We start from the raw sequence: 12,376 nt of genomic DNA on the forward strand, positions 1-12,376 counted from the left end.
TATTCAGTTTGTCTGACAACAGATAATTGTGTGTGCTGTTCATCTGTTTGATGCACTGTCCAAGCAAACATATTTCAGCCTATAGATTGGTTGCAACCAATCTACTGCTCATGGTGTGTGATTGGTCACATAAGTCACACAATCTTGTTCCTAATTCCTACTACAACTCCCATGAGGCAATGTGTTGCTATGGAAATGCAGCTAAATGTCCTGCTGAAGGGATTCAAAATGAAATGTTTTGGGTCAGTTCATGAAAATGAAATATTCCAATTTGGGTTGAATGTTCCCGTGGAAAAAATTAAGTTTTGTGGGAACTGCATTTTCTGTTAGAAAAACATTCAGACAGAAAATTCCTGATCTACTCTGTTCTCACATAGTGTCTTGCAGCACTCACCTAGCTTTAGCGGAGGCCAGAGGAAGGTATAGATTCGAGATGGAGGAAAATGATAAACATAGGAGACCTCTGTTCTTGTTGTTTGTAGTGTGGTAGTGTCTATGAACCATCATGGGTCAGGACCCCAATGTGCTAGGCACCACATGAGATCACAGTAAAAGTGCAAGAAAAGAGACAATAGGTGAATGTGACCAACTCGGGAGGAGCAGAGGGAAACAATTTTTTACACTGTGATGACGATAGTTTTGCTAGGCACTCGTATAACTAGGGTGATGAGACTGCCGTAAATGCTTAGGCACAGTTAGCCTAAGCAGCTTCGTTGTTCTTGGGAAGCAAATTTGGGTGTCATCACTTAGCAACAGATTTGTAATTTTGTTTTAATTTATCCTTCCAGCTGACGGACTCCACACTAGAGTTTATATCACAGGGTCTGGCTTTGCTGGGGGCAGCCAAGCACTGCAGATAGAGGTGAACCACACGACCTGCCAAGTCATGACTTCAAATCAAACTGGTATAGTTTGCTGGATGAACGTGTTACCAATGGGACTGTACCAGGTTACATTACTGGTGAGACCGTATGGGTTTGCTCGCAATGCCAGCAAAGGACAGGGCATCTACCTGAGAGTTAAGCCCAGGCTGGAAGCTATTGAACCTCCAACAGCTTCAGAGATTGGTATGTCTGAATTCAATATAAGCTGTCACATGAATATCTGCCTTTAGCATTATTGCTTTTAATAGGGTGTTTTTTCAACATTTGTATATGGGGCTTTAGCGGCTCATCTCTCCACATGACATGGGAGTGACCATGCACATTACATGTGCCCAATGGAGTAAAGTTTAATTTCTAGGGGCAGTGTTTCTTAGGAAGAGTGGCAGCTGGCTCTGGCTCTTCACTGGGGGTGCTACATCTCCTGGCTAGCTGTCTTGCAGTGCGGATGGATATGGATGTATGCTACAGCTCTGGATAGTGGTGAGAGTTTCATGGCTAATTTTCTCATGTCATTTTGAATGCGGCCTGCGAAGTGTAATAAATTACTACATTGTGTACTTTGAGTGACCAAATGGAAATTGTGTCTCTGGCTAGCTACCTAATCTACTGAGAAAACCTCAAAAAGCAAAGCCCAAACCAATATTTTCCCTCTCACCTTTAAAATATAAGAGGAAAAAGGAGGGCACTATCTCCTCTTTCTGAAAAAGAAACATTCCCAAGCTATTCATAGAGTTTAAGTCCAGAAGGTACCATTATGATCAAATAGTCTGACCTCCTGCATAACATAGGTCAGAGAATTCTACCAGGTGACTCCTGTATCAAGCCCAGGGAAGGGGCAGGGTAGATCCTGGGTTGGCCCTTAGATTAAAAAAGTGATCTTGGGCGTAAAAAGGTTGGAGACCTATAGAGAGAATATTTTAGAAAGGTGTCCAATCTCGTTTTAAAGAACTTGAGTGAAGGATCTACCACATCCCTTGGTAAATTGTTCCAATGGTTAATCACCCTTGCTGTTAAACATTTATACCTTATTTCTAGCCTGCATTTATGCTTCCAGCCATTGAATCTCATTACAGCGTTGTCTGCTCAATTGAAAAGTCTGCTACTATCAGATATTCTCCTTGTGTAGTTACCTGTAGTCACCTCTTAATCGTCTCTTTGTTTCCTAAAGTCTGGTACACCTCTGAAAGCTGACCAATATATCAACTTCAGTTAGGGGTCTGGTTTCTTTCTACTGACCTAATCATACCAGGACAAGCCCTATTTTGGATGCAGTTATACTGGTATAAAGGTGCCTTATATTGGAATAGCTGATCGCTCTCTATAGCGAAATAAGCTACACTGATATAAGTGAGCCCACTGGTTGGTGTGTGTTATAAGTTCCACTCGATGCTAATCTACAAAGGACGTGAGTAGCTGCCGCCTCCAGTGGCAGAGGTTTGGCTCATTAGCTCACGTTATAGTGACTCATGCATTGATCTGTAGGGGTCTCCCATTCAATCCCTGGTGTACTGGCCATAAAGACAGCAGTCACAGAAGCACTTTTCTATTAGTATAACTGCTCCACACTGGGGGGAGGGTTGTACAGCTTTGACTATACCAGTATAGTTAAACTATACTATTGTAGTTAAAGCAGTACAACACTTATCTGTAGACAAGCCTGTAATCTCTCAATGTAAGGCAAGCTTTCCAAACCTCAGATTGTTCTTGCAGCTATTTTCTGAAAGCTAGTCCATGGATCACCAGTGGCCTGCAAAACACTTCCTACTGGTCCCTGGAGAGCTGCCTGGTCACATGGTGTCAGTTTCTCCTGGTTTCCAGCTGCTACATTGCCTTAAAAGCTGCTAAAAATGCATTCAGTGCTTCCCTAATGTTACACTGCCATGTAAGAACTTCAGGAGTGGCCACAAGGACATTATTTGACCACTAGTGGGAGAGGAGGTGGCCTGGGCAGGCTTGATTGGCAGGGGAGCTGAGCCACATGGCAGTGAATGAGAAGGGAGATGGGTCCAGGAGATGCAGTGTCTATTGAAATGTGGTCCACTCTATGATGAAGTTGGAAGTCACCTTGCTGTAGAGTTCTTAACCTGGGGGTTGTGAACAGGCTTCAGGGGTTCACAACCCCCACCCCCTTTCCTTATGGCTAGATGGAGTGGGGGTCCCAGATGTTTCTGTTCTTACATGGATAGGGTCCTGGTAGAGGGAAAGGTTGAGAATTGCTGCTGTATATCATTTAAAAAGAAGTAGGTACAAAGCTTTGGCCTTGTTTTTTTCCTCTCGCTACACGCCCAGTAATCCAACTCCTCTCCTGATTGCAATGATCCTTCACTCATTAAAAAGAAAAACAAGTATATTGTCATCCTACATTACACATGCTTTGAACATTTGTAATTGGAAAGAGTTACAGCTTCCATCTGTGTTTTTAATTTCTTCCATTAAAATGCCTCTCCAATTCTCTCATAAAATATGCACACATGATTTTGCATATGGATATCAGTGCAGATATCAAAACTTATGAGCATTAATGGATATAAAGTACACATGAATAGTGTACGCTTAATTTGGGGCTGTTTATCCTGCAGCCCCCACAGGAGAGACCTGGCTTAAGTTTTGAGTTGCGTTCCACTGTTGTAAACACAGGAAACTCATACTTCTAGAGGGAGAGGCTACAGAGTATCTTCAAAAACAATGAGGAGTTCGGTGGCACCTTAAAGACTAACAGATTTATTTGGGCATAAGCTTTCATGGATAAAAACCTCACTTCTTCAGATGCATGGAGTGAAAGTTTCAGATACAGGCGTAAATATACTGACGCATGAAGAGAAGGGAGGTACCCTACAAGTGGAGAACAAGTGTTGACAGGGCCAATTCAGTCAGGGTGGATGTGGTCCACTCCCAATAATTTGAGGAGGTGTCAATACCAAGAGAGGGAAAGTTGCTTTTGTAGTGAGCCAACCACTCCCAGTCCCTGTTCAAGCCCAAAGTAATGGTGTCAAATTTGCAAATGAATTTTAGTTCTGCAGTTTCTCTTTGAAGTCTGTTTTGAAGTTGATTTTGTTGAAGGATGGCTACTTTTAAATCTGTTATTGAATGTCCAGGGAGATTGAAGTGTTCTCCTACTGGCTTTTGTATGTTACCATTTCTGATGTCTGATTTGTGTCCATTTATTTTTTTACATACAGACTGTCTGGTTTGGCCAATGTACATGGCAGAGGGGCATTGCTAGCACACAATGTCAGATATAACCCTTTCTGTACACTGCACTTACAATGAAATCATTGGTTTTGTAGGAGGGTGCACAGTGATCCTCCGAGGGACTGGTTTTGACGGGGTAAGCCTGGTGTTGTTTGGATCTCAACCTTGTCCAATTAACACCAACACCAGCAACTCAGTGAGGATTGAATGTGAAGTTCCCTCTCGGGTAAGAAACAGCATTTCATACTTGTCCATGTAGCCCAGTGGGCTAGCTTGCCTTCATTATATTTACTGTGTTGCACTATATTCTGCTTTGCATTATATTCAGCAGTAATGCAAGAAACCTACAGGCCTGTATACTGTAAGACATTAGCGTCAGCAAGTTGGCATAAGGTTTGAGACCTCTGATCTTTGAACAGATAAACGGCCCAATGGAAAAACCCCAAGTATTTGGGGAGCTGAAAATAGAGTTTAAGGGAAAATTCTGACCACAGGTAAATAATTCAGCCACAGAAGTGTCCTAGCAACGAACTGATGTACATAATAGCTACATGAGATACATTTAAGGCTAGCCTGCTTGCTTGCCTATATGTATTCCTTTTCGTATAAGTTTCTTATTTTCTTATAGGTTTGATTATTTGTTTTTTTATAATAGGTTTATGTTAGGGTATATTTTGGCTGTAACACAAGGGACCTGCAGGCCACATCCTGTATGGTGAGCTAAGGCAAAGTTAGCATACATGTGTCTGGGACCTTTCACCTAGATAAATGGAGCTAAAGCATAAGGTCCATATATGACTGCAACCTTTAACATAGAGGATGCATTGAAATAGATTGGCATAGGGGCTTTTCTAAATTTAGACCCTTTTAAATGTAACAGGTACACCACAACGTAGAGTGTGGAAAGACCTGAAATAACCAGTTAGGACAGAAATAGCAAATGTGATTCCTAACCACAAAAGGGCCATGGTAACGAATTGACTTATGTAATAAGTTGAGATCATTGATATACTAACCTATAGGAAAAAGACTTTCCGACATCAATGAGGTGAGGAAATACAAATAAGAAGAAGGGAAAAATCCCCTACTGAATATGCATCAAACATGACGGTGTCAGTGTAACATATTATAAAAGAGACATCCCAGCCTAGGGGCAGTAGGAGAGAGAGAAGTAGTCCTTGGGAGGTGCCAGAATGATGGCCACTGGTGATGATGGGGAGGGTGATGATGAGGAAGATGATGGCTAACATTTTAGGTTGTTCTGCAAGGGCTGATGTGAGTATATGGATGTGCAGATGTACATTCTGTAGAATCTCTATCTACCTTACTAAGTTGGGGTGTTTATGACTCTGCTAAATGTATTAATAAACTATATTTGTAAATATAAAAGAGTTCCTGTATTGTGAGTGTTGCAACTGTACACATCAGGGTTCCCAACTATATAATAATTTAAATAATACTGGGCTTGATCTTGGGGCAAGAACCTGTCAACCCTCAAAGTGATAACTGGGGATTCTTAAGTAATCAATATACTTAATACATAATCTAAGATCAGGCTACACCCATCTGGGGAGAATCAATTTGCAGGGGCGTGGGAGAGGCTCATGTGGCCCTTTCTTTTGTATCTATATGTTCATCACCGGTGGATTGCTTGCAGGCTACATGTGTCCAAGTGGTTAAATGCTGTTCCAAGTCAATGATTGCAAACACCAGGCTCAGCTGTGAAGCTTCACACAAACAGAAGTGGGACTAGCACTACAGCCTTTTGGCTCCAGCAACATATGTCCGTGCCATTTGAGCTAAAGGAGACTCTCTGGCTGTTGTAGTATTGTTAAGGCTCATCTTCTCTGGAGGCAGCCACGACTGAGCATCATAATTGCACACACTTGAGCAGAGGGCAGTGGTGGCCATACATGTTAGTCAGCACCTTGCCATGACCCGTCTTGGGTTCTACTTATGCTCTATGGATGCTTCTCTAGCTGATAAGCTCAGGTCAGGACATTAATGCCCTTAATCTTGCATAAAGAACAGGAGGACTTGTGGCACCTTAGAGACTAACCAATTTATTTGAGCATAAGCTTTCGTGAGCTACAGCTCACTTCATCGGATGCATACTGTGGAAAGTGTAGAAGATCTTTTTATATACACACACAGCATGAAAAAATACCTCCTCCCACCCCACTCTCCTGCTGGTAATAGCTTATCTAAAGTGATCACTCTCATTACAATGTGTATGATAATCAAGTTGGGCCATTTCCAGCACAAATCCAGGTTTTCTCACCCCCCCGCGGGCCCCCCCCCACAAATTCACTCTCCTGCTGGTAATAGCTTATCTAAAGTGACCACTCTCCTTACAATGTGTATGATAATCAAGGATTACCAGCAGGAGCGTGGGGTGGAAGGAGGTATTTTTTCACGCTTTGTGTGTATATAAAAAGATCTTCTACACTTTCCACAGTATACATCTGATGAAGTGAGCTGTAGCTCACGAAAGCTTATGCTCAAATAAATTGGTTAGTCTCTAAGGTGCCACTAGTACTCCTTTTCTTTTTGCGAATACAGACTAACACGGCTGTTACTCTGAAACTTAATCTTGCATGTAAGGGAAGGAGGTACTTGTATTTTACTAAGACATGTTAATCTCTGCTCTTTTTTTTAAAACTCTGTTTTCCAGGGGGATGAAGACTATGTTGTCCCTGTGACACTAACTGCTGGGTCCCAGTCTGCCACGTTCCCCGAGGTGTTTAAGTATGATCCTTCTTTAAATCCAGCCGTTGTATCGCTGAGCAGAAACAGAAGCACCACAGCAGGTGACAAAGCCAGAGTCTCGAGATGCAAAGAGATGGCGGGTGTAAAAATCTAACTGCTCTAAAAAGTTTCATTTTCCATTGTTGCCAACAACGCGGGCAGGGCAGAGGCACGAGGTGACCAAGAGGGCTGGGGATTGCTGCTTGCACATGGAGCCTTTTACTCCCAGGTCACCAGCTCCAGTATGGCCTTGTTCAGTCGTGAAGACTCTTGCCATCTGATAGTGCCCCTGTGGCCCATGTGAGAAGAGTCGTTGGTTTCAGCTTAATATAGCTGGGTGTCCATATTTATAAACCATCATCACAGCTGGGTGTCCTGCTGGCATGGTGAGCAGTCCAGGGATGAGAATGGACCACAGAGACAGACCTATCCTTGCGTCCCTGAGGTAATCCAAATTCAGGGCATAGTAGCATGTGTGTAGTGTGGGGCCAGGAATGAGGAAGAATTTGCTTTGCTACTGTCCATACTATACCTGTAATAGAGGGTGTAATAACAGCACACCTCTCATCACTTTTCATCAGTAGATCTCAAAGCACTTTTGAAAAGAGATCTGGCTGAAAAGTTTCTGATGAAACAGTATCTCAGGCCAGGATCGAATTTCTGGAAAGAGAGAGAGAAGCCCCCACAGATTAGTCAATAGCTCAGTGATTAGGGTACTCAGTATGATATGGGGAATTGAACATGGGTCCTCTGTCTGCTAAGTGACTGACCGAATGACTAGACTATTGGCTTTTCTGGGTGTCCTTTCTCTTTCTCTCTCTATCTCTCTCTCTTTTTTTTTTTTTAATGAAAAATCTCAAATAGGCTCATTTTCATTCTGTAATGGAACAAAACTGTCAAAACATCCAAATGTTTCAGTAAATGGAATTCTTGTTTTCTAGCCAGCCCTAGTAAGTATCATTAATCCCAATTTATAGGTGGGGAAACTGAGGCACAAGGCAGTCAAGTGACTTGCTCAAGGTCATCCAGCAGACCAGTGCCAGAGCAGCACCCAGGTCTCCTGAGTACCAGGCTCTATACCTTAGGCCATATTGCCTCTCAGAAAGCTTCAATTCTCAAGCCAGCCTCATACTGTTCCCCATCTGAGCACATTCCATGTAAAATTAATTGTTGTAGCGAAGTCCCTAGTGAACTTGATGGACTCTCTAGCATCTCCATTTTCAAGGCCAAAACTCTGCTTGGGGTAGAGTTTGCATGTTTAATTTATCTTTTATGAATTTCTTCTCTTTAAATGTTGTTGGTTGCTCAGAGTTGAAGGCTACATGGGGTGTCAGTGGTGTGAGTGTCACTTTTATTGTGGAAGGCATTTCTGAAGGGGGAAAGGTTTCGCAGCCGACAGCCAGGCTCTGGATTTGCCTGATCTCCTCTGGCAGCTTGCTCCATGGCCAGCTCCAACACCTTCTGCAAATATGCAGTTCACTGAAAATAAAATAGTGGAGACCATGTCCCTCTGAAAACTTAGCCCATTGGATGTAAATATTTACTAACTTCATCTTCTGCCCCCATTATCACTTTTTTTCAGTTATCTTAAGTGAGTAGTTTCCTGATGCTGAAGCCTTTTGTTTTTAGCAAATATTTCCCGGTCCAGGAACATTAAAGGTGCTCACGCCAGCCTACTATATCTAGAACGTAACACCTCCTTTCTCTCTCTGAGGGGACAGGTATTGCCAGTCAGCAGCAGCCTGGTTATTGCCACGGTTATATATTGGGGTTGGACTGAATGATCTGGACCAAGAGGAAATTGGAGAGTGGGGAATCAGTTGCTGACCGCAGAGCCAACACAGCGAGCTTAGTTTAGCAGACAAAGGTTAGAGACAGCCTTATAGCTTACAGACTTCAAGCAATAGCTTATAGATATTTGGCATGTGAGGTTGCAGCCCAAATGCAATGGGCAGGCGGTGTTGTGTTTGATAGATAGATAGGGCGCTGGACTGGAAGTCAGGTGGGTTCCAGTCCCACCTCTGTTGTTGAGCTGCTCTCTGACAAGTCACTTCACCTCTCCTATCCTTTTACCTGTCTTGTGTATTTAGGTTGTAAACTCTCTGAGGCAGGAGCTGTTGTAATGCCGACAGTCCCCGGTCATCGGTGGGCAGGATCAAACTGGGGACCTCTGGAGCTTAGTGCATGAGCCTCTACAGCATGAGCTAAAAGCCAACTGCCTGTTAGCTAAGGCTGTAGAGCAAACTCATTAATCTCTCGCTCTGAGTGGTCTCGGTGGCACTAGCTGGGACAGAACACCACACCCAGGAGGTGTGTGGGTTACACTGTCTCTTAGGATGTGTCTGTACAGCACGAAGGGCGATGGGGTTCTGATCTCAGTGGGGTCTCACGGTAGTACTGTAATATAAATACCACTGCCACGTGTTGCCAGCCCAAGAAGATACCTGTGGTCTGAGATCCCGTTCTTGGGCAGGGGGACGAGTCTGAGTTTGACCTCACTCCTTGAGGTTGCCCAGAAGACCATGTGATGTGGGACCCCATTCCAGGAGCCCGGGCAGAACGTTGTCCGCAGCAGAACCGGAACCCAACCATTTCACAATCATGACAGCCCTAACGTGTCGTTTCAGAGAGAGGGAACAGGACTGAAGAGTGGTGGAACAGGGAGGGGGAAAGGAAGAACAGACCCTCCCATCCCCACACCGTCCTGTCTCTTTCAGTTTTTTTCTTTTCTCATCTGTCTTTCGAGCCTATCCAATCTCTCCACCATGCACTGTAATAAAACTCCCTCTAGGCTCACCACCCTGGCTGGATGTAGCACCAACGCGAGAGGCGAGCTGATCACCTTCCTTACTGCACACACAGAGTTTCTGTTCCATTTCCCTCTCCCCTTTTCATTTTCTAATACTGCAGAATGCCTAAATAAGGGAAAGTGTCCTTTATCGTCTGAATATTATTCAGCTACGATAACACCAAGGGGAGATTTTTCTAGCCGCAGGCAGCACAAGTGTATGGAACTTCTTAATGTCATAGAATCTCATGAATGGTGACGGTACTGGGGATTTAACCTCTTATTCAGAAGTCAGCTTTTAATATAATTTTCCTCCTATCATAAAAATAAATAAATGACACCAATACCTTCCAGGCATTTTCGGATTAAGCTGACAATTGACCGAGAGTCCAAAGAGTTCAGGTCACTGAAAGTCTGTGAAGTTGTATATATTAAAGTTTCAAACTTTATTTGACTGTGATGGCACTGAGCCCACTTAGAGAGAGTTAAATGAGTCTGCTCTTCAGCCTTAGCTAACAGGCAGTTGGCGTTTAGCTTATACTGTAGAGGCTCATGTACTAAGCTCCAGAGGTCCCAGGTTCGATCCTGCCTGCCGACGACCGGGGTCTGTTGGTGTTCCATAAACAGGTTTTCAGTGAGCTCTTCCCTGACATCTGGCGATGCACTGGGAGAAAAGACCTCGGGAGCAGATTGTATTTGCACAGACACACCGACTCTGCCTACGTGTTCAGCAGCCAGGACTGCTTTGCCAAAGTGATCAGTTTTGGGTTACAGTTCACTTTAGTATTGAATACAGGGCTAATGAAGTGTTGTTATCCTTATTGTATGAGTGTTGGGCAGCAGGACGGTACTTAGCCTGCCCTGATTGAAGGGGTCGCCTAAACTGAACCTCACTTGCCAAGTGGGGGGCGGGGTAGGGATGCCAAATCCCAGTGAGAACAAGAGGGGGTTGGGACAGATGTTCCTGTGGTGTGGTATGGACTCTGCATAAAGAATCCTAGACAACATTTGACCCTCTGCTCCCCTAAAGACAGAGCTGATGGAACCGTTTTTCTGTTCAGTTATTACTAGAGCTGAAATCCCTGATGAGCAGGTCTAGGGGCTAAGGCTTAGACCTGGTCTGGGGACAGTGCTGCAGTAAAAGACAATGAACAGGCAGCTGCCCAGAGGTTGCCCACCACCCAGTGAAATCACGAAGAGTTGAACTCAGTCAGAACGAGGCTAAGTGGGGGAACCTCAGAATACGGCATCACAGAAGTGGCAGCGAGCAGCCAGGGAAGGGTGGCAGAGATAACAGCGGCAGCTGTGTTGAGCCAGTTGCAGAGGTGGAGGTGTCATCTATGTCTGCTTGGGGGGGCATTCTGTCCCCCTTTTGTAGTGACTAGGCCAGATAGAGATGAGCCTGCTACAGCCTGGGCTAAGAGAGATGTGTCTTTTAGCTCAGGCAGTAGAGACTCATGTATTAAGCTCCAGAGGTCCCAGGTTTGATCCTGGCTGCCGCCAACTGGCATCTGCTGGCATTACAGAGGCATTACTCAATGCCCCCTTCCCCTTTTTTCAGGGGTGGGAGGTGGACCTATGTGAATGCATTGCTGAACTCTGGGTCTTCGCTGACTAAGGCAACCAACTGTGAGTGGGATGCAGTGGAGGAGAAGGGGAGTGGTGTGTTAAATGGATATTTGTTTGTCGAACTTTCCTGCTGAAAGGTGGAAAACTGAGCAAAGGGCACTGCCCAATGTACTATGGATGGGTGCTTGATTATGGTTACATACTTTTGAATTGTAGTTGTGGTGTTTTCACAAATGAATGCTGGATTCCCTTTCCCTTTTTAATAAAAGTTTTCTTTTGTTATACACGGATTCAGTGCTTGTGGTCTACAATGCAGAGTTAGGTCGATGAAAGGCAGCTTATGTTGACCTAACTATGGAAGCGCCCACACTTAAATTTTGCTCCCATTGAATTAACTACCCCACTATGCCAACTTAATAACGCCACCTCCATGAGCAGCCTAGAGTGAAGGTTAATGTAGTTAGGTCGATGCAGTGTCAGTGTAGACACTGCGCTGCTCATGTCGACTGTCACTGGCTTTCAAGATCCTTCCCACCATGCCCCACGCCGACAGTACAATCAATACAGGCGCTCCTGGTGAGGATGCGCACTGATGACACAAGGAGCAAAGTGTAGACATGCACAAGTGGCGTAATTACTGAGGCAGCTGTATGCCGATGTAAGTTAGGGCGACTTAATTTTGCAGTGTAGATGTGGCCTCTGAGGCGCCCAAGAGTGGTGTTTAGTTTTTCCAGGTTACTGGATAGGGGCTCGAGCTGGTTCTGTTTTGCTTTGTTAAGAAGAATCTCTTTTTGCTGTTGACTCCATCTGGCAGAAGAGTTACATTTACATATAGAATTGGAAAGTACCTGCTTCAAACTCTGCTCAGAGGGGCCGGTGGCTGAGAGAAGCTTAGTCCAGTTCCTACTGCCTCATTAAAGGGAGTGGCTTCTCTTTAGAAAGAAGGTTATAAAAGCCCCCAGATTGAATCCTAGCTGTGGTAATGCACTGGAGAGGCATGTGCAGAGACAGAAAGATCAGTGCCTGACTAGGAAGTCTGTGTTTATTAGTTAAGTGGGCTGGGCTACCCATCAGTAGACACAATGACTATCTGAATCAGACTTGCTTTATCTAAGGGAGCTGGATAGCGCAGAAGAATGTTAATGGAATATTAAACTTTTCAATTTTACATAACTCAACCAACCTCCACACCCCA

At 44.3% G+C, this 12,376-nt stretch overlaps 1 protein-coding gene across 1 annotated transcript in view; it reads left to right on the plus strand.

The window, feature by feature from the left end:
- PKHD1 (PKHD1 ciliary IPT domain containing fibrocystin/polyductin) overlaps positions 1 to 12,376 on the plus strand; it is a 369,527-nt gene that overhangs the window by 60,259 nt on the left and 296,892 nt on the right. Inside the window, exons 27-29 of the mRNA XM_074947443.1 lie at positions 789 to 1,067; positions 4,172 to 4,302; positions 6,751 to 6,886. Of these exons, the coding sequence (XP_074803544.1) occupies positions 789 to 1,067; positions 4,172 to 4,302; positions 6,751 to 6,886 (546 nt within the window). The remainder of the gene's footprint in view (positions 1 to 788; positions 1,068 to 4,171; positions 4,303 to 6,750; positions 6,887 to 12,376) is intronic.

The sequence above is a fragment of the Natator depressus genome, chromosome 3 (genome assembly GCF_965152275.1).
Source record: "Natator depressus isolate rNatDep1 chromosome 3, rNatDep2.hap1, whole genome shotgun sequence".
Taxonomy (NCBI): domain Eukaryota; kingdom Metazoa; phylum Chordata; order Testudines; family Cheloniidae; genus Natator; species Natator depressus.